The sequence below is a fragment of the Melampsora larici-populina genome, assembly GCF_000204055.1.
Source record: "Melampsora larici-populina 98AG31 unplaced genomic scaffold MELLAscaffold_24, whole genome shotgun sequence".
Lineage (NCBI taxonomy): Eukaryota > Fungi > Basidiomycota > Pucciniomycetes > Pucciniales > Melampsoraceae > Melampsora > Melampsora laricis-populina.
In genome coordinates this window covers 926208-949008 of record NW_006768788.1, presented here as the reverse complement: position 1 = coordinate 949008, position 22801 = coordinate 926208, and the positions used below count along the sequence as shown (strand labels likewise).

The window sequence follows — 22801 nt, the reverse complement described above, 5'->3', positions numbered from 1 at the left end:
CTTCTCTTTAACAATTCTAGAACAATAAAGCTCGGTGCAAAAATGGACTACAAGCGTTCCACTTTCTTTTGATTGTTCTGTGCCGGATGTGTGACTTTTTTTTACAGTGAAGAGTCACTTTGATTCGATTTCAAGATTGTTGTTTTCGATCTGGACATTATTTCATGATTATTTGATACATAACGATATATATATACACTCTAAGAAATCTGATCCAATCCATAACGTGATTCTTACCAAGACGATCAATTCAATTTCAACTTGGTTGGTTTTGATTCTCTTTGGTATGTTACACTCTAGTAAAGTTTCTTAAACATTTCTTGTTCAAACTTTTTACACACTCTCTAATTCAAAGATTCGAAACCTTCATTTGTCTGAATGTTTTCTCATAAATCATTCATTTTCAAGAGAAAAACACAAAAACGATCGATAATCATGGACGGTAACCTCCTTGATTTCTTACTATGCCATAAAGACATTCATATGGAAGATTGGTTTACAAACAAACATATATCAAATAAACAATTTCTCTTCTGATCTTGCAATATGTACCAAGATGTTGAGCCTATCTCTTCGATAATCAATCTCTGTGTTCCAAATTCCAAAAAAAGGTTTCATATAACTACAACATTGAATATGTGTTCTTCTTTAGAAAAAATGTTCATCAGTGATGAACATAAAACAAATTGTAGATTGAAGCCTAAGTCAAGCGATCATAAGGTTCTTTCAAATTTGAGAAAATTCAGAGTGTATGTAATGATCAGATTCATATCAAAAAGACAATCACAACTTCATTTTCATGGTTTTTTTTACAGATATACGTATATTGGATAGCTGATGTTTCTTCTGAGCTAGACCCAAGTTTTTGAGAATATGGTTTCCTTGATGACGATCGTTTCATGTTTCAGTTGTTCAGAAATTCCAAAGAACATGACCTTTATCTAACTCAGACTTGTCCAAACTCTTCCTCATTGATTGAATGAATGATGTTGGGAGTAGAAATCGTACGCTCATGTGGGGAGTACATATAGTCCTTGATGATCAGATGAGGAATGAAGAGGTAGTGCTAGTCTAGTACTAGAATGGTACGAAGCGATTCAGACGAAATTCTTCAACAGGTGTTGTGTCTCTGTTGGTATGGTTTGGAATCTTGATCTGTAGTATGATAGCCAGGAATGCAGTTGGTTTCGCTAGTTTAGGAATGTGAGCGCTAAGCTGAGCCTGGATGGATTCGTGTTGAAGGGATAGTTAAGATCGATGACCCCTGTTGACTGGAGAGTGAAGAGTGAAGAGTGAAGAGTGAGTTGGTGTATTGAGTTAAAGTGAGTTTTAATGAACTGCTTGGTTGTTTAAACTACCAAATTACATAATCAACTGATTACCTCCTTACCTTCTCCACGGTCATCCCTCGACTATCAACATCCATCATCAACTCACTATCAACCAAACTCATTTCATCAAAACAACGAACACGAATGCCAAAACGCACAATCAAATAAAATCAAATCAAAATCAAATGTCACACTATTCAATCAATCTTGGATCACCAATCTATTGTGTGGTGTTTATTGAGAACGATCAAATTGTTTTAGGTGGTGGTGGTGGTTCATCAAAAAGTGGAATAGCCAATAAACTTTGGTACATCAAAATCAAACCAAACTCTAAAGAATTTTCAATCTTACACGAATATGGGCTACCTATCGGTTCTGATGCTCCAATGAGTATAGACTTTGATCGATCAGTTAAGTGAATTTTAAATCAAACAAAACCAATCTTATTATTTAGTTATCATTCTTGACTGATTTGAAAAATCTATTTTGTTTTCTATTACGCTTGTGTGGGGTTTTTCTTTGGATGAGTATAGACTAGTTTAATCCTTTCAGGTATTAATTCACCTCCAACCGATTTGAAAGTAGGTCGAAATCAACATTTACGTACATTTAAACTCAAAGATTCTTTGTAAGTTTTGTCTCTTTCTTTCATTTCGAAAGTTTTTTATCTTGATCACTTTTAAGAAGAAGAAGAAGAAAACAAAAAGAAAGCTTTTGAATTGATTCCTTTTGATTCTTTCTCTTTTCATAGACTTGAACTTAAAGAAACGTATCAGATATTAGACTTTGATCAAACTGGAAATGATTATCAAGTTAGTCAATCTCTTTCAATTTCCGATCAAATTCCAGAAAAGGTTTCACATACCAACCTTTTCGAATTTGATTTTTGTTTTGTTTTTTACAGCGGATCAATTGTTTATCAAGAGCTTCACCTCAGTTACTCGCTGTAGGTGGTAGTAATAACCAACTCAAACTATTATCTTATCCATCTCTGAAACCAGCAATCTCAAGCCCGATCCCATGTCCAGCTGGTGAACTTTTAACTGCAGATTTCTCAGAAGATGGTACACACGTAAAACCCCCTTTCTTCATCCTTCTTTAAAATCATGGTCATTGATCAGATTCAAAGCTGATAGACTGTCTTTTGACTTAGTTTCTTATATGCTCAAGTCAAGCTGTACGAATCTTTTCGATCATCTTTCCTTCGGGTTCAAAAGAAAAGAAAAAAGAAATCCAACTTAAACAATTACACGAGTTAATCCCACCTCAAGCTCATCTATCTACATCTTTTCGTAGTGCAAAGTATGTGAAAACCAACTCCTTCAACCTTTGACCTCTTATGAAAACCTTCTTAATTAATCTCTTATCAAACTCATGAATCAATTTATTCTTTTTTTCGATAATAGGTTCGGACGTGGTCCAACGTCTGAAAATGTTTATACAATCTTAAATCCACAGGATAGAAAAAAAGGTGCTAAAGTGATCAATTGGAATTGGACAGATGGATCTTTAAGAAAATCAAGATCGATTAGTACTAGACCGGTCACTGCATTTGATTTAAGTGAAACAGGTCTACTTTTAGGACTTTCGAGTAGTGATCTAACCGTTTCGATCATTGATAGTTTGTCTCTTAGAGTTTGTATTTCACCATTTTCTAAATCTATGAAATCGAAAAAAATGAAAAAAATGATCAGGTTTGACTAATTTCTTGTTGTTGTTTTCTTTCCTTTTAGCCTATTTTATCGGTCTTACATGCTCATGAATTTCCAGTGACTTCTTTAAGATTTTCAATGGATTCTAGTAGATTGATTAGTGCTTCTGCTGATACAACTATTAGAGTGATTGAAATTCCAGAAAGAAGAAGTCGTAAGTCTTGTTTTGGACCACTCGAAATATTAAATCACTAATCTGATCATATCTTTGATGTTTGTTTGGTTTGGTTTGTTTTTTGGTTGAAATGGGATTTGAATAGCTTGGAGATCTTCAGCTTCGATTTTGTTATTGATGACGATCTTAATGGTATTGATTTCATGGGGGTTAAATCAAAGTTCATTAAGTTTGGATCAGCTTGTGGATTTGTTTATGGAAAAGTTAAATTCGATTTCTTTATCATCTTGATATATATATAAATATACAAAATAGAAAAGTAGAACAAATGAAAAAAAAAATCTGGAAAATGAAAATGAAAATGAACATGAAAAAAATCATCAAATTGTATTTATGAAGTTTTGAGATTTCTTCAAGAAAAAATCAGAATAAAAGGATTTTGGGTTTGAAGAAATGAGATGAGAAAAATTCAACAAGTTTTTTTTTTAGTTTTTTTGAATGTAAAACAAATGAAGAACAAACGAGAAAACAGCAAACCAAATTAAATCTATAACAATTCCTTGGTAGCTTCCTTTTTTTCAAAGAAAGAAAAGTTGAATTAATTCAGTTACCAGCAAGCCACATTATACATACATGAAGCCTGTTTATGGCTTATGTATATCAGGCTGGTATACACAGCAAAACCACCAACTCCATCACCATATCACTGCCCTCACACGCCAGCACACATCATTATTGAACCCATAGTTATGAGGGTTGTTTACCCTTTTCCCATGAAATAAAAACTCTCTTGACTCTGAACTCAGTGTGTATTCACTCTTTGAAACAAGAATCAAATCATTCTTTGATCCTCCCAAATGCAATGCTCCAAAAAAAATCACCAACAAACCCATCTTGAGTTTTTCTCTGTTTTCCCCCTTTGTTCCCTTCTGAATCTCTTGATTTTTCTTTGACACCAAAATCAATCAAAAACTCTTCTCTATTTCTGATTTTTGTTCTGTTTATTCCTCAAACATCATCATCAGAAAGGTAGGAAACCAGTTGTGAATCCATCCCTTGGGGCCTGAAGATCTGTGTCAGTTAATGAGTTGTGAACCCACCAGTGCCCAATCATATCAGACAAGGTGATATACCTGTACGACCCTGGCTCAACAGTGGTCATACCATTTAGGACAGACATGATTCAAGACCCTTTCTGGCCTCTATATTGACTCAAATGACTTCATTGACGGTGACCCCAGTGAACCGATTGACTTCAAGTCCAAGGACTCTATATTGTAAGTGCTTCTTTTGATTGTTATCGAATCATCTTGCATACTTGAATTTGATTTACTTCTGCAACATTTGAGCATTTTACAAATCATTCAGAATCTCTTGATGATACCAAAAATCCTTTAACTTTTGACACTTTGTTTTGTTTTCCTTTATTTTTTTCCAATTTTCAAAGTTATGTTTCTTTCTTTTGATCTTTGAATAGGGTTGAGATCATCATTTAACTTCAATCCAATACCTTGAGTCTAATACCCAGAGCACTTCATTTGACAAAACTTACCTCAAGCTGCCTTCCAGATACCTCCTGGTTTGACTAGTTTGAGTACTGCACAATTGATCCCCATAGTAAACCAAATTCTGATGATTATTTTTCTTTTGATTTCAAAAGCTAATGTTCTTTCATTGTTTGCACACACTCAATATTTTCAGATCATAGAGCCTGAGGTACTCAGATCAAGGCTAATACTAAGACTGCTTCACTTGACAAGATTTGCTTTGAGAAGCACTACTATCTTTTTGTTTGACTGATTTGACCACTCAAAATCATGGTAATGAAAGGCCTCCTGCAATTGCGACCATAAAGCCCAATGATGAATTGTGCAGATGAACTCAAAGAGCAAGAACGAAAAGACTGGTTATCAGGAGGGCGGTTACAAACGCTTGACGATATCTTCTAACTCTGATTCGATCGTCATTGATTGTCCAGTCCATTTCAGAAATCTTGTACACTTTGCCCGCATGACTGAAGCCAATCAGCGCGGCTTTCTCGTTGATCAAACTTTTTATTACCTACTTTGATCTATCAAGGAGTTTGTATGCTTACATGAACAGGTGGAAATGATGGGGTAAACCCACTACTCCTAACTTATGGATTGTCAATCCGTGTGGTATTGAAAGGTTGGGATTCATGTTGACACACCCCGGCGGGAGAGTTATGATGAAAAACAGCATGAAAGGACTGAGCCGCGTGGAGCCAACCAGGCCTGCGTATGTATATTTGATGCTAAGTTTACATCTATGCACACATTATATGCCCAATTCCTGTACCAGGTGGGTGTTGTCGGTGGCCGGTCAATAGATTTAGTTATTTCGTAGCTCAGGGAGGCTTTGGTGTGATGATGCGCCTGTCCCTTGCACATATTCAAAAAAGAATTCTCTGACAGCCCGGAGAGTATAGAGGAACCGGTAGAGCTCGAAAGACGTCGAGAGCCATTCACGTGACGGTCAAGGCCACTGGCACGATGCAGACACAGAAGTGGTCTTCAGTCTAAGTGTTTCAAATTCACCAGTTTTCTCAAGGATCCCCAAGGATTGTCCGAGGGTGAAAAAACAATAGCCCATATCATAAGCCAGGTTCTGATAACAGACCTGAACGCGACCTTAATGGACGATAGACTAATTGTGAACCAGAACCCGCAGACCGTTACTTCTTCAAGTGGTCAGCGATGCAATCGGTCACTGCCATCCAATGTTCCATCTGCATCCCTCCAGCTTTGCACACCTTCAATCCTCCCTGTCCCCTCAAGATCCCAGCTTGTTAAGATTAGCTGTTTACTCTGAACTTGCTGAAAAGGTATTTTTTTTTGAAAAAAAAAGTGATCTCGCGGGATCGATTTCACCGAGATCAAACAAGAGGTGAGAAAGCTTGTTGGCTAGTTTCTTGTCAACAACTGAAGACTTCACTTTGGTTCTTTCTAGTCACCAAGGTGGTCATCAGCATAGAGGTGAGCTGGGTGAGGTGCAGTAAGATAGTATAAGTCAGTTCATGATTTTGCCATAGAGTGTAGAGTGTCTTAAGAATGCGTTATTGTTGGTAAATCACTTGTTACATCAATCCGTAGTGGATTTCATGCGTTTACCAACTTAGGTAAAACACGCGTGATTAAATTTTGCGCTCAGGAACGCAAACTGGCACGATGCAGACACAGAAGTGGTCTTCAGTCTAAGTGTTTCAAATTCACCAGTTTTCTCAAGGATCCCCAAGGATTGTCCGAGGGTGAAAAAACAATAGCCCATATCATAAGCCAGGTTCTGATAACAGACCTGAACGCGACCTTAATGGACGATAGACTAATTGTGAACAAGAACCCGCAGATCGTTACTTCTTCAAGTGGTCAGCGATGAACGACTTTTGATGAGCGGACGGCAACGCGGTCATTGTAAGGTATCACATGGGTTGTGCAGTCATCATGGCTATACACAATCACTAGTTATCCCACTCGCTCTCACTTGCTCCACCCTTTCTTCACCGAGTGACTTCGGCTGGAGCTAGGTGAGCCTATCAATTCTCTGTTTCTTTCTCTTTGGTTCTTCTCTTTCTAGCTGTCACTATAGAATGTAGGAGCTGATGACTGAATGACTTCGGCTGGAGCCAGCTTTAGATTTGTGTTTGGAAATATACACTTGGGTTCTACTAAGTACTAGTTTAGTTTTTGGACCTATTGCTCCTGAGCCTTGATCCAGTGAAGACTCACTCTGCGAGTCTTACAGTCGTCTTCATAACCCGTCTGACTCTAGCAGACTTTGTCCAGCGCTTGCCAGGGCAATGAAGCATAGCTCTGGTCTGACGTCTGATTCGGAATGCAATCTTCATCTTGACTGACGGCAACAATTTTCATGGCGCACAAGCTTGAACGTAAAATGAAACTTTTACGGAACTATCAGCGTATAAAAGGATATCTCTTTCTCTAATTCCCTTGCGATCCTCCTCACACACTTCTTGTTGTTTCTCGCACTCGTCACTCTATCATCTTATCTATCCACATCACTTTCTCCATCAACCCATCAATTCCATCAGCAACCGTCTGCAACCGTGTTCTCCATTGATTGAAGCCTCGCCGCCTATACAAATCACCTTTCATCACTCATCCGCCCTCTCCATCACACCGTTTCAAAAATCTCAACCCTTTCTTGGAATATGTCTTTCATAAACCTTGGCTTGAATCTTGCTGCATCGTCTTCCGTCGATGTTTGGTTTCATCTTAAGCAGGCCGTGCTTCAAAGCGCGTGTACTGCCAAAAGCAATGAGCATTCCACGATCCAACAAAATGTAAGCAGTTCACTCCTTTACCTTGATACCGAAGCCATATCTCTGACCTATTATCATTGTGACATCAGAACGTCATGGAATCGTACCCCTTCAAGCTCTTCCCGAGCAACAAGCTTCTCACTTGGGCTCCGGAAACAGTCATCGATGTAGGTTTATTTACTGAGATTGTTTCTATTCGCAGTTGGAAGAGATTCTGATGATTTATTCGCTTTTTAGAATGCATCATCCGATGATCAAATTTTGATGGACACTAATCACGTGGAAGAATACTGTGATACATTATTTGACTGCTTACTCGACTGCCACAACAGTATCATCGAAATTGAGGGTCTCAAATCGCCGTCTAGCTCGGCATCTTTGAACAGTTTATCCTGCTACTCCTGTGAATCAGAAGAAGACGAAGCCAACTATCATGAATGCGAAAGCTCTTTTAGTTCTCTCTTTGAAGAGGATTGCATAGACCACTCTATCATCTTGAAACCCGTCGCAACCTCATCATTCTCAATCTCCGAACCTAATCACACGGATATTCCAGCATCTGAAGAAACACTGCTTCTTGAACCAATCTCGTTAAAAAATCGCTCATGGAATGAACAGATTAATCATCTTGCTACTGATGAAGAATGGGACGAACATATCGATGAATTAGCAAAGGAGTTTGAAAAGGAAATGGGATTTGACTCTGAAACCGAATTCCTATCATTCGACAGTACCATCACCAGGATATCAGCTGCGTTTGATTGCAAAGAGGAAGAAGTTGATAACGGTGATCTCGAGGATATATTTTTATCACCAAGATCTTTTGACGAAGAGGAATTCGAGCAATCTTTTGATTCTCTCTTTGACGGTGAAGATAGTATGATTATTGAAATTGAGAATTCCGATAATAGTCAACAAACGATCAAGGAATCTAATAACGATTTCAAACAAACTGAACAAGAGAAACATGAGTATCAGTTATTATCTTTACATAGACACGCAAGAGCAATTCGAAAAAACCCTCACCTTTTTCATCTTTTCCGTTAGAAAATTTGAACCCATCTACACAAGAGGAGATAGTTCCAGAAACTGAAATTCTTGTACACTCAAAATTTTAATCAAAACACATTGCATATTCCAAATATTTGTATCTTTCTCTTTATATTCTAAATTTGTATCTCTTTTTCCTTTTTTGTAATTTTCTCTATTTATCTTACACCTGAAATTGAATATCAACACCATTTCAAAAAAAAGTTTGTTCAAACACATGCCATGACCAAAGACCCATTGGAGAAAATCCTATTCTGGTTGAGCCCACCATTTACCAGTTGGTTATTCCCATTGGCACCACCCAAATTTCAGAAAACAATGGGCCCCCAATGAGGTTTAAGATTTGATTTCAATTTGTAGATATAACAGTTACCTCCTATCAAATGGAAAAGTGGAAAAGTGACCCACAGATTCCTAAACCTTGCAAACTTTTCAAGATTCTTTTTTTAAATGCAAGTTCTGAACCTCATCATAGCTTTCTCCGAGTTTCTGCATCTTATGACATGGTACAAAATGTGCATACAGGACATTCCCTTTGAAAAAACCAACCTGGTCAGAGGCAAAAGACATTGTAAATGCATCCCTTTCTATTGGTCTGTGCTGTTACCCAGCTGCTCCAACAATCAAAAAAAGAAACATGATTCACAAAAAAATGATCTTCCAAATCCTCCCCAAATTGGAATCAAACCTTGAGCATCATGAGAGGCCCATTTTTCTTTATTTTTGGGTGGTGCCAATATCCAACTTGGGGCAAGTATTCAGGCAGACTGAATATAACCTACTGCTGTGAAATATCACAAGTCATTATGTGTATGGCCTTGTTTGGAATCATTTTTGGTTGGCCAAGGTGTAAGTGGAGTGAAACAGAATTTTTTGTCAAGTGCCTTTTGGGTCATGTGTTTGAACAAACTTTTTTTGATATGATGGTGATATTCAATTTCAGATAAATTAAAGAAAATTACAAAAAAAAGGAGAAAGAAATACAAATACTGAATATAAAGATGAAAGATACAAAGATTTGAAATATATACAATGTGTTTTGATCAGACTCTTGAATATGCAAGAAATTTCAATTTTGATCATTCTTTTGTTGAAGATGATTATATGATGATTGAATTTATATTGCTGGTGATAAATTTTAGAATGAAATATTGTTTTGTAGGTGCACTAATATCAGAACTCAAACATCTATCCAAATCTTCTAACGGAAAAGATGAAAAAGGTGTGGGTTTCTTCGAATCGCTCTTGCGTGTCTTTGTAAAGATAATAATTGATATTCTTGTTTTTCTTCTTCACTTATTTTGAAAATATTATTAAATTCTTGGCTTGTTTCTTGACTTTCAACAGAGTCTTCAAATTCATCCATCATGCTATCTTCACCGTCAAATAAAGAATCAAAAGACCGATTGACTTCCTCTCCTTCAGAACATTCTGGTGATAGAAATATGTCCTCAAACTCTCCATCTTCAACTTCTTCTTTGTCGCAATCAAACGCAGCTGATATCCTGGTCATGTTATTGTCGAATGAAAGACATTCAGTCTCAGTCTCAGAGTCAAATCCCATCTCCTTTTCAAACTCCTTTGCTAATTTGTCGATATGGTCGTCCCATTCTTCATCAGTAGCAAGGTAGTTGATGCGTTCATTCCACGACTGATTCTCGAGTGAGATTGGCTCAAGTAGTGCCTTTTCCTCAGCTAGTACAGTATCCGTAGGATTAGGCGTGCGTACTGAGTTGACATTTTGATAGATGGAAGAATTTTCGATGGAATCGTCTTCGAACAGAGAATCAAAGGAGCTTTCAGATTCATTGTTGATTTCTTCTTGTGAATCGGAGGAGTAGCAGGATAAACTCTCCAATGATACCGAGCTAGCCGGCGATGTGAGAAGTTCGATTGCAATCGTGCCATGTTCACGGTTTAAAGAATTGAATGCAGTATCATAATTTTCTTCGGAGTTGACAGTGCCCGATGAAAGTTGATCATCAGAGAACGTGATCTGAAAGTCAAATGAATCATAAGGATCGATGTCAACTGATGAGGATAAAACTGTCGCAGACAGAAAGTAAACATACCTCAACAACGGTTTGTGGAGTCCAAGTAAGAAGCTTATCGCTTGGGAAGAGCTTGAACGGATACGACGGGATGTTATCCTGATAGCACAATAACAAACAGATGAGTAATTTGGCTTGCGTCTCAAGCGAAAGAAATGAGCGGCTTACACTTTGTCGGATCAAGACATCTTCGCTGCTCTTGGTATTGCGCGCACTTTGAAGAATGACTCGCTTGAGATGAAACCAAGTGTCCACGGAAGACAATGCAGCGAGATTCAAGCCAAGGTTTGTGAAAGACATTTTCCGAAAGTAAATGTGAAGATTGTTTTAGGGTGATATGATGAGAGCGCGGATGATGGAAAGATCTCTGCAATAGAGAATTGGCTGAAGGATGATATAGGCGGTGAAGCTTCAATCGATGGACGATAAGGGGTTTTAATCAAATTGATAAGATGATGTGGAAAGTGATGTGGAAGGATAAGATGGCAGGACGGGAAATGGGAGAAAGAACAAGAAGTGTGTGAGGAGGATGGAAAGCGAATCAAAGAATCAGACATCCTTTTATACGCTCACAGTTGCGCATAAGCTTCATTTTGCATTCAACCTCGTGCGCCATGAATGTTGTGCCGTCAGTCAAGATGGAGATTTCATGCCGACATCAGGTCCGAGTGACGCTACATTGCCCTGTCAAACGCTGTAAGAAGTCTGCTAGAGTCAGACGGGTTATGAAGATGACCAAGCCCTGACGTCCGCACATCCAAAGTCTTTCTTCAATGACTACTTGAAGAAAGAAAGGTTTGCGCCGGAGTATAGGGATTTCATTCACAGTACTCTATCGTCCATCAAAGTCACGTTCAGGTCTGTTATCGGAACCTGGGTTGTGATACGGGCTATTAGTTTTTCAACCTCGGACAATCCTCAGAGGGATTCTCGAGAAAACCGGTTGAATACGAAGACCACTTCTGGTGAACAGCGTTACGCTTGGCTCATCATACTCGAGAATGAGTCCTCCTCAAGGCTCGATAGCAGCAAATCACCACACCCAAACGTTCCTGAGTGAGCAATTAACCAAACCTCAATTGACCGGTCGACGACGACGCCCAGCTGGTACGAAACTTGAGAACAGAGCTTGCGTACGTAGTGAGTTCATGCCCGCAATGATGAATCCACCCTTTCCTTTAGTGCCACTGATGAAATCAATTTCTCTTCCAAGCGAGCATCAGTCATCAATCCTGCTACATGACCATGAATTTCCATCATTTTCAACTGGTCAAAGATGATCATGTAAGTACTTACAAGCTCCTTGAAGACGAAAATAGATAGAATTGACATACCATTAAAAGACAAATGCATAACCTCCCAATTTTGTAAACCTTATACATAAACTTTTGGATTTTTTTATGAATCACATCAAAACTTGTATCGTTGAGAAACAAATCTCCCACTACAAATAAAACAATTATACATGATATCCTGATTTTCTCTATACTTTTGTCACATATCTTGATCTCATTTCTCTGTTTTGAAAATGTACCAAAGAAACCGAAGCAAAACCCGACTTTAAAGATGTCTTTCTCATAAACCCTTCAATCTTAAATTTCAACATGTATTGATTGTTTAAGTATAAAAAACTAAATTAAAATGAAAAATTAAAAAAAAACTACACAACAAATTCAATCAATCAATCCAAAAATGAAAAACAAATAAAACACACAGAGCATGATCATGTCCACGTAGCAAAAAAAGAATGAAGAAAAAACCAAAGGTCTAAAGATTTGCTGTATAGACGGTGGAGTCGGACCTTGTATTTCTGCCAAAAAAAAAATCGTAAAAAACAAAAACAAAAATCACATAATTTTTTTAAATGTTTCACAAAAAGTAAAAGAATTAATAACGAAACTTCAAAGAGAAAAGATTGAAATCCCACGAAGCAGAATAAACACATCTCAAATTAAAATTAACATTAACGATGACGCTGTAAAGAGAATCTCGAAATCGATCTATTAGATTTAGAACCAGGAGAAGGCGGACCACCAGGTGTAGTGGTCGTTGATGAAGTTCCTCCATTCAAATGAGCAAGATGACCATGATGAAGACCTCCAGTACCACTATTAGGATCTCTGTCTAAAAAACTTCCAACTCTGGCTTTATTTCCACCATTCCCATCAGGACTACCGATTAATTGTTGATTATTAGGAGTTCTTAATGAAGCCATCATTTTAAAATTCAAGTTGCCAGTCCCATTACTTAAAGTTTCTAAAACATCTGCATCTAATTTCCCTTGATTAGGTAATACATAATTCCAAACATCAACTGATAAACTACCTAATTCTTTATCTTTACCCAATTTCTTTTTATCATAAATTATAAAATCTAGTTTACAATTCTGTCCAATGATTAAATCTAATGTAAAGCTTTCTTCCCATGTAGGTGTAGTTGTATGTCGAATTGGTTTTGTATCAAATACCGATTTTCCATTTCTTTTGACATGTAAATATGGTTTTGCATCTGGATTTTCTAATCCACTAGCTCCTAAATTCGTTATTGTTAATTTCAGATCTGAAGTTGATTTAGATGGGGTAGATTGTGGCATATCTTGAGAAAGTCTTGGACTACCTATCACCTTGTCAGATAAGATTCCAAGCGAATTGCTAGGTGGTGTTCCCAGTCCTGATGTATTCTCTGCTCCTAATTTATCACTATCAGTCGTACTACTCCTTTTATGAGTTCCTGTGACTTTTCGGATCCCTGTAAAGCCTAATCTACCAACTCCTCCCACTCCTTTGATTACACCACCCCCAACGTGTCCCACTCCTTTCACTGCACCTAAACCAACACCAGCACCAGTAGAAAGTACCGTTCCACCAAGACCTGTGGCCACCCTGCCTAGACCTGTAAAAGTGGATGTAGCTTGTCGACTACGAGTGATGAAACCAGGTCGAAAGGTAAGTTTGAGATGCACAACACCGTGTTCAGTTCCTTCATGTGAGAGCTTTAGCGCCATAGTAGATTGTTGCATTGGTTCAAGTTCTTTCAAATCAATTGCTGCTTGTCCAAGTTTATCACTTGCCCCAACACGATCCCAATCAAACACTTGTACAATAAAGTCTGCATGAACTCGCGAAGGCTGAGATAAAAGTAATCAGATTGAAGGTCAAAAACATACAGGATCGAAGAAAGAAATTACTGACGACTTCTACATCGAATTTTTCCATCCATTGTGGATTCAATGTCTTTTTCTGTACATCACTCTTAAAGACCTTCATACCATTCAAAACAAACTGAGCATAAGGATCAGAGTATCCATTCCTATCGGCCGCCAACAAATTCTTTGCATTCTCCAGCATCACAGTCAAGATGCCCATATCTATTTGACATCATTCGATGACAACGTCAACGACTAGCCAATAAGCATAATGAAAAACTCTTTAATTGCTCACTGTTGATGCTCTCCCGAGGCTCCAAAGTGATCGGCACTGGTACGTATCTACACTGAATCGAAACAGTACTCTTATGACCACCTTCTAAATCTTCAAGTACAAACTCATGAGGCGCTTCCTATAATTAATCCAAAACCCATCAGTACCTTAACTTAATTTCAATTTGAAAAAGCCAAAAACTTACTAAACAACAATCTAAGAAATCTTTAAGACTACAAGAATATTGAGCATAAACTTCTTCTCTTGTATCTTTATCAGCCGAATTCAATTTCAAAGTACATCTAGACCAATCTAATTCTCTGATAAAGCATTCTCCAGTTTCATCCCATTTAGCATTCACAGATTTTGAGGGTTCAGTAGAGTCTAAAACAAAGACCAACGATCAATAAAGTGAACGATTATATTTGATTGATACATCAGATATAGTTGAGAAACTTACATGCAGGCCAATAACCATCATCCTGAAAACAAGGAAGAAAAACCGAAGCCCAATCAAAACCAAATACGTTTTAAAAACTTTGAGCAAAAAAAAAATCAAACTGACAAATAAGAATTCCAACCTAGCATTCTTCCTTGCAATCGTACCTCCCATGATATTAAACACAAGTATACCAGATTGAGCTTGAAGTAATTCAGTTTTACTTAATTCAATAGGTTTAGGATCTAAAGTCGAAAGACCTGAAATAGCCGAAACTCCAGATGGAAGTTCAATTGCACTTTTCAATTCACCGATACTTGATTGCTTTGAATGTGCACTTTGAGCTTTAGAGACGGTTCGTGATCTAGGTTTAGCAGTAGAGATAGGTGTGGCCAAGACTTCAACACCTTCAGGTTCATTCACAACCGATCCATTGTCTTCAAATTCGGCATCGACTGTAGAAGCTAAATCTGAAGCGTCATCTGCTTTGAGTTTATCGAGGTCTGATGCTGGTCGATCAAACGGTGAAAATCGCATATATGTACAAGGGTGAAATTCCACCTCAAAGTGTAATCGCCCCTTCACAACTGCCTTCTTACCATCAGTCTTGAGGTATTCTGAGAAAACTTGTTTACCGGTTGATTGATGGGTGGTTGCGCCTTTGGGTTGACAAGGAACCGCAAAACTTTGAACCGATAAATCATACATTCCCAAAGAACGGTCTTTGGTCATTTGTTGATAATCCATCACCTCAAGTCGGTAATGGTCTTTCATACTATGCAAAAGATCAGGTAATAGAGAGTAAGTATAAAATGAGAGGACTCAGTATATGATGTAAACTCACCTATGGACTGGGACATAAACAATCTCATCGAAATCTGGATCAAGATTGCTGTTCTAGAGATAACATGGTAGGTAAGTAAAACCGACGAGTATCTCGCTGAAGAGAATACTCACATGGATCTGGGTTCTCGACAAAACAATCCCTGATCTCATCACTCGAATATACGGATCACTCTTTCCACCCGTCAAAGCTTCGACGTTCTGTGAATCAAAACCCATCCTGATGAAGTCAGACCAGTGAAATTTACTTGATGCGTTGTACGATAACAAAAAACAGACCTTCAAATCCTCTGCTTTCTTAAACCAAAATTTCAAAACACCGATTGGAGGTGTATATGCTCCAGCCCCATTGATTGCTCCTGCCATCAATACACCTTTCCATGTCGCACTAAGTCTGACTTTTCCAGTTTTACTAGTATTAAGAGGAAACCAATCATTCTTATGATCACCAGAAGTAGCTTCTAATAAATCATCAAGTTTCGCATTGACATATCCAATCGATGCATCTTCTCCAACACGTTCATCATACATCTTAACAGTAAAGACAGCCGCTGATCTCTTCTTAACTAATACTTCGGTGTATACTTCGTATACAGGGTTATTTGTTCTTTTGATCACAGATGTTTTCTTAACTTGAATCCCATTCAAGTAAATCTTAGCATAAGGTGATAATTGACTGGTACCCGATCGTTTGTAATCAAGGTCTTTTGCTTGATGTAGTGTTAGACGTACCACCCCAGTTGTAGTTTCAGGCATCGGTTCTTCTTCACCGCTTTCAAGAGCTTTCGGAATCAAACAAGGATGATAGGTGAGATCGACTCGGATTTCACCTCTGGCTTTCGATTGATACATGACTGGGATAGTCAGACTATCTTGTTCAGGGTCAGCTACCAAGGTTTGAAGATCTATATTGGCCGTTCCTAGCGATGTGTCTTTCCTGACTTCGTTATAATCCATGATTTCTAGCGTGAGAAGATCGTTGAGAGAGTTGAGAAGTAAAAAGTGTATACTATTCCAGTGTGGGTTCTGAGTGCTGTGCTTAACCTATATATGCTTTGAATGTCAATGATAGTGCTCTAGATCGTGATCAACCATGCGTACTCACCTTGGTACGATCTAGATGACCACGGGCGCCGATCGAAATTGTCACATATGGATCAGGGGTCCCGCCACCAATCTTGACCGCCTTCAATCCACGAGCATGATGTACAGTGAGTTGAAGGACTCCGATAGCTGAATCAATCGGTGTACCAGCCAACATCTGCTCTAGATTGAGTGTGAAAACATTTGGGTCGTACCTTTGAAAAAAAGAAACACATGATGAGGATTCGGACAAGAATTGAAGAGGAAATGAGGCTTACATCATGGGGCCAAGGGTTGCATGTACTTGAGATTCAATGAAACCTGAGAGACCAGGAATCATGTTAAGATCAAAACCCACAGGTTTGAGTACAAAGTCAAACTCTGGTTTTTCCATGAAAGATAAATCCACCAATTGCAGGTGTGGAAAATTATTCATAAGTTCTGATAAAAAGATACAAAAATAAGTTATGATCAGCGTCTGTCATAGTGAATGAATCAAGAGAGCAATATAAGTGGCAAGATATTCACTGATTCGGATCCTCATGATACCGCAAAAGGAGATATTTTCCACTACAATATCCTTGGCTGCACCAATTAAACCTTTCCCAAATCTAATCGTCAGAACAATCTTTGGATTAATCTTGGCCGCTGCAGCCTTGGCAGTCATTTCCAAGATATCATTCGGAGTAAAATCGAATTTCCAATCCTGAATGATGCAGATTTCAGTTAATAAGTCTCAATAGTGAATTTATAAGACGAGAAAAGATTGAGATCATACCATGACCACTACATCATCTTCAGTTTCAGGATGAGATCTAATAAAATCAATTCGAGGTGCCTTTGAACCTAAAGTAAAAGTCGACATTCGAATCGATTCCAAAAAAGTAGGAGTCGAGGCTACCAAGATTTGATCAACAGAAGCCACAATAGTAGCGGAAAGAACCTATGTATCATCCAATCCAAGAGAATAAGAAAAACCCAAATCTCAGAAAAAAAAGAAAAGAGAGATGATTTTGCAAAAGGCATTACCGGCTCATAAATCAACCAAAACCGATGAAAGAAATTGTTAAGCCAGTCTACTGTTTCATGATCTTGAAAAAGTCTTTGTTTAGCTAATTCACGAGCTACATCTCCTCTTGCGTCTCTTCGAACCCTACGAATACTTGTTTGATAATAGGTTGCACAAATACTCAAAATAATACTACAATAACATATCAAATTTCAGTATTTAAACCATTGAGGATTATCGCATGATCAACGCACATTAATGATGACCATCCGCCACCAAAGAGAGTTATGTAATGAGATGCCGCCACAGCAAAGAAGATGATAGCAGCGTTATGATACCTATGAAAACAAAACAAAAAGGTTAGATTAAACAAGTCATATGACAAGTAAGATAAGAATGATGAGTAAGATAAGAATGATGACAGACCAAGTACCATAATACATTTCACCTAAAAAAGTTTCTAAGATTTCAGTATGTTTGACTTCTGAAGGTTCACGATCCCTATTTGATTCCATTTGAGCAGCCCATCCAACTTTATACCAATCTGGAATCACACCTGTCATTGGAGTGACCGCTGAGATCTGACCCGGTAGATCACCAAGTTCAGTATCGGTTTTGTTTGTTGAATTTAAATCATTTTGTTCGGAATTCGCATTGGCTTCTGATGTGGCTTTGATATCTTCCATATTGACTGAAGGCTAAAGAACCGTAGAACGTATTAATCAAAACCTCGATTTCAATTTGATAGATCATGATCGAACCGCTTACTTCGACTTTGATTCCATTGAGATCAGTTTTGAGAGCTATGGATTGATAATACAATTTGATCAGCTTATCAGAACCTGCGAAATGGGCTTCAAGAATCTAAAAAAGTGAACTTACCAGTCGTAGCAGTTGGTTTTAAATGAAGATTACTCATATCTAATTTAGCCAACTTATCAGCACCTAACATGGCTTGTTGTTTCTTTTCTTCCGGTGTAGCATCTGGATCGAATGAATGTTCCTAAAACAAAGCATATATCAGATTAAGATGATTGGTCAAGAAGAATTATCAACTTACAGGAACTAAATTTGAATCGTTAGTATTAGGACGAGTCGGAGAATCTGAAGGAATGATGTATCCATTTGGTTTTGGAGTTTGAAGATTTGGATATTCTGATGGATCAGCCGTTGTGGCATAATCTTTACCAATGACTGACATTTGAGATTCGTTAAAGAAGATATAAGTCGATTTAAATGTGGTAAAGAGAAGGTAAAGAGAAAAGAAAGAAACCAGATGATGATTTGATTCGAATGAGTTTGAAGTGTAATGTTCTTTTTTCTTTGAAAGTGCTTGTATTTAAGAAGTTTCTCTATCGAACAACCTTGATAAACTTTTTCTTTCTCTTCAAAAAGAAACAATCAAGTTTCAATTAACTGATTCAAGTTTTCTTGGAAGTCTGGACTCTGATTCGGTATTCGGTAAATATGTAGATTCTAGAATATAAACTGAGCTTTGATCGATCGAACCACCATCAAAATCAAAAATCAAAGTATTGCACTATGTATGTATCACCAAATCTTCACCTCAACACAGTTCACATCACTCCTATTTGTTGGTATGTACCACATACACACATTCATTCTGACCAAATCAAATATCACCATAAAGCAATTCAAGCAATTCAAATGTACACCCACTTTGGTAACCTGTGTGTGACGTGGTCGACCGACTGTGCACCACCAAAAAGACTCAGTGATTTTCGTTTAAAGGGCTGTGGAAGCAGACGGCCGCTCTTAAGATTAGAGTGAGGGCGGAGCTGCGAGCACAGTCCGGCGCTTTGGGATTATCAATCTTAAATTAACTTTCCCACGTCCAGACCTGTAAACACTTTCCCCGCCAAAGATGAAATTCATGTACAGTCTAACCCGCGCTGTTGTATACCCGCGCATATGCATATCCAGCCAAAATGCATAGGTTTTGGTCTCCACCACGCTGGTGCGGGCCAAAACAAGATTTTAATTGCATATTGCATGATGCATAGGGTCAAAGCAAAAAAAATTATATCTTGGAAGCGGTATTGCATAGGTCAAACCCAGTGATGTGGTGGTGATACTGACAAAAAGCAACAGCAGTTGTGCTTTGGAATGATCAGCAAAGTGATATCACCCACCTCACACGATCTTCGGCTCCCTTAGATCAATTTGCATCTTTTTTCATCATGTCTGCTACTGAAAACAAGGAATTAGCTCACATAGAGGGCACTGGTACAGCTTCTGGTCTCAAATTGGACAACTCTTTGCAGAAGTATGCCGAGATGCTTGAGTCCGAGCTGTTTTTTGGTAACAAAAAACAAGTGGCAATAACTGATTTCTTCCAACGTGTGACTATATCTAACACTTGATCATCAATAGCCTTCAAAAATACTTCAATTTCTTTCTTTTTGTACATGTCGTACCAAATAAGCACAAGTCCTCAAAAGTTATTGTTTGTTGACTGTTTTTTGTAACACATTGTACTTGATAAAGCATGTTCTTGAAAACAATTGTTTTTGTTTCTTTCTGTACATATCGTACTAAATAGACAACAAATGTCCTCAAAATTAAACGCTTTCTTACTGAAGTTTTCCCACCTTCACCCTCTCTTGTCCCATATGGGTGGGGTAATACAATAACCGTACTAATGCATAATTCTATGCAATACACCCCAAAATCTAAATGCATATTTTTATGCATTTTGGGGGTGTAGGTCAAAAAGCATAACCCGTCTAATTGCATAGGAAAGTGAGTCTCCCCAAATTATGCATTAGCGCGGGTTAGACTGTAGTGAACAATAGAAAGATAGAAAAACGCATAAGTATGAAAATAGGCTTTGGATTCCACAATGATGATAAAGTACCTGTAGTGAACAATAGAAAGATAGAAAAACGCATAAGTATGAAAATAGGCTTTGGATTCCACAATGATGATGTGGAATCTCAGAGCGAGTTGATGGGTTTTGTTGACTGAGCACGTGATGTCTGTGCCGCAGTTGTGCCCAGGATCATGTGACTCTTACACCCCCCCACGACAAGGCACTGACATCCCTACAGACCATAGAAGAAGAAAGAAAACAAAAAACAAAGTAAAAAAATTGTAGCCAGTACATGATTTGATGATGTGTTGAGAATAATGAGCGTAAGAATTAAAAAACAAAGTGACACACAAAATACAAAAAAACAAAACTCGAAAATAAGAAATGAAAAAGGAAACATAACCGTAGACTATTTTTGATGTGGCTTTGATGAATTGATGATTGATTTGATAAATGATAGAGCACCGTAGTCTGGAATCTGTTCCCCCGGGATCAACAATCCTTTCTCCCAGATTAACTGGAATCAGATCGTATAGCCACGGAATTATTTCCACCAGATACGTTGTCTTCATTTGGGCTTGGTTGCATGTTATTTGAGGTTTTAGATGCTTTGGCGTCGGGTTTTATTGCGTCTAATGTGATGTGTAAGTTCTTGATACCCTGATCGTGTAGGTTCGGACCTAGAGGTTTTGTAAGAATGTCTGCTCTTTGGGATTTGGTATCGATCCAGTGAAGGAAAACTCGTCCTTTGTAGACTTGTTCATTGATGTAGTAGAATTTGCGATCAGTGTGTCTCGTGCGTTTGTTGGAAGAGTTGTCGCTCGCAACGTGTATTGCTGAGGTATTGTCACAATGCATGTTGACGATGTTCCCTTCGCCGGTGATGTCCTCAATTAGATTTCGCAACCAAACTGCATCTCGACATGCTGTTCCAAGCGCCATGTACTCAGCATGGCAGGTAGATGATGCTACACAGGTTTGTCTTTTTGATGTCCAAGAGATCAGGCAGTTAAGAAAATACGTGATGTAACCATGAGAAGATCTCGCTCCCTCCCCTCCCCAGTTGGCGTCTACGTAAGTATGAATAGGCGTGTTGACCTTAGTCTTGATGGGCTTGATCATGAGTTCACGAACTCCCGTTGTGTTTAGGTATTGGATGACGTGCTCGATTGCCGCCCAGTGTTGTTTCCTGGGATCAGATGAAAATCGGGCTAGGAAATTGATCGTGTAAGTGATGTCCGGCCGTGTTGCTACTGACAAATGGTTTAAACTTCCTATAGCTGATAAGTATTTCTCGGCATCTACTTTCTCTTCCTCTTCGTTTGGCGATGTCGGGATCTTTTGACAGTTCATGGGCGTCTTAGCTGATCGTTCATCAGGTAGGAAAGATTGAATGATTTTCTTTGTGAGTCCTGGTTGAGATAATGTAAAACTTCCGTCTTCGTGACGTTTTACATTGACGCCTACAATTTGGTCTAGGTTCTTTTCCCACTTAATTAGGAGCTTGGCTTTCAATGCTTGATGTATTTCATCCAGTAATTCTTCTGAGCTCGCAGTGACTCCTCCATCATCGCTATGTAACCAGATAATGCATGTGTCTCCATTACGGTGATAGATGTATAGGGACTGATCGTATTGACTGCTCTTAAAACCTATGGATGTGAGGATGTTGTCAATGTGTTTCCACCAGCATCTAGCTCCCTGCTTTGTGCCATACAGCGCTTTTATTGCTTCTAAAACTTGATTCTTCTTCTTTGCTTCGCACATGTACCCTGTTGGAATTGAGAAGTAAACTATTGAGTCAATCGCGCTATGAAGATACGCAGAGGTGATATCAAAAGAGTGAGTTGGCCATCCTTGATGTGCTGCAATAGTGAGCATGATTCGTAATCCCGCAAACGTTGCTGTTGGCGCGAAAGTTTCTGTATAATCAATTCCTTCCTTCTGTTTGAAACCCTTTGCCACAAGTCGCGCTTTGAATTTGATAGGATTGCCGTTTTCATCTACCTTTTTATACGCAAAAACCCATTTTAAGTCAATTGGTACTAATCCTTCAGGCCTGTCTACCACCTTCCACACCTTCATCTTCTCCATCATCTTCATTTCATTATCACATGCTTCTTTCCAGTTAGTTGATTCTTCGGACCTTAATTCTTCTGCGTATGAACGTGGAGGCTTCAAAATTTTTAAGTATTCTTCATTGCTCAATGCGTAAGCTGCTGATACGTCTTGTTTATCTAATTTTATTTCCTCGGTGAAGTCTCCTAATTTCAATGCATTGATGATGTGACTCAGGCTACCTTTGCTCGTTCCTTCTCTGTTCAAGATGTTGTTAAGTGACGATGATGATGTGTTTTCTTCGTTTTGATTAGGTTGTGGTAAGTCAGCTTCGTAAGGAAATTGAGCTATGACGGAGGGGAATACTGTTTTCGAGTCTTCATCATAAAATAACCATCCTTTTCCTCCTTCTACGTATCCAATCATTTTACACTTCCTTGCTCTTCTTTTGCGGTCGTGAAAAAGTTCGTAAGGGGTTTTGTTGCCAGTGGAGCTGTTTGGGATACGGTTGTGAATATGTGCTGCTGTCATATACGCAAAATTCCAAAACTTCTGAGG

At 38.3% G+C, this 22801-nt stretch overlaps 4 protein-coding genes across 4 annotated transcripts; 2 read left to right on the top strand and 2 right to left on the bottom strand.

The window, feature by feature from the left end:
* Nucleotides 1–1516: 1516 nt before the first annotated feature.
* On the top strand, nt 1517–3449 carry MELLADRAFT_88079 (uncharacterized protein; the record flags this gene model as incomplete). Its single annotated transcript, XM_007411287.1, has 8 exons — nt 1517–1741; nt 1865–1959; nt 2083–2143; nt 2236–2403; nt 2485–2633; nt 2738–2966; nt 3065–3197; nt 3304–3449. 8 exons carry the CDS (start codon nt 1517–1519, stop codon nt 3447–3449), a joined length of 1206 nt encoding a protein of 401 aa, XP_007411349.1.
* A 3898-nt stretch (nt 3450–7347) lies between these two features.
* Nucleotides 7348–8505, top strand: MELLADRAFT_107665 (uncharacterized protein; the record flags this gene model as incomplete). The annotated part of the gene is made up of 3 exons (XM_007411288.1): nt 7348–7479; nt 7548–7625; nt 7696–8505. 3 exons carry the CDS (start codon nt 7348–7350, stop codon nt 8503–8505), a joined length of 1020 nt encoding a protein of 339 aa, XP_007411350.1.
* A 1204-nt stretch (nt 8506–9709) lies between these two features.
* On the bottom strand, nt 9710–10859 carry MELLADRAFT_107664 (uncharacterized protein; the record flags this gene model as incomplete). Its single annotated transcript, XM_007411245.1, has 3 exons — nt 9710–10504; nt 10581–10658; nt 10728–10859. 3 exons carry the CDS (start codon nt 10857–10859, stop codon nt 9710–9712), a joined length of 1005 nt encoding a protein of 334 aa, XP_007411307.1.
* Nucleotides 10860–12100: 1241 nt separating this feature from the next.
* Nucleotides 12101–17888, bottom strand: MELLADRAFT_43904 (uncharacterized protein; the record flags this gene model as incomplete). Its single annotated transcript, XM_007411244.1, has 16 exons — nt 12101–13686; nt 13751–13926; nt 14000–14117; nt 14184–14362; nt 14439–14460; nt 14544–15192; nt 15262–15314; nt 15375–15461; nt 15540–16304; nt 16366–16558; nt 16622–16784; nt 16872–17049; nt 17122–17286; nt 17373–17544; nt 17607–17690; nt 17779–17888. The coding sequence occupies 16 exons, from the start codon at nt 17865–17867 to the stop codon at nt 12523–12525; spliced, it is 4257 nt and encodes a 1418-aa protein (XP_007411306.1).
* Between the last annotated feature and the right edge of the window lie 4913 nt (nt 17889–22801).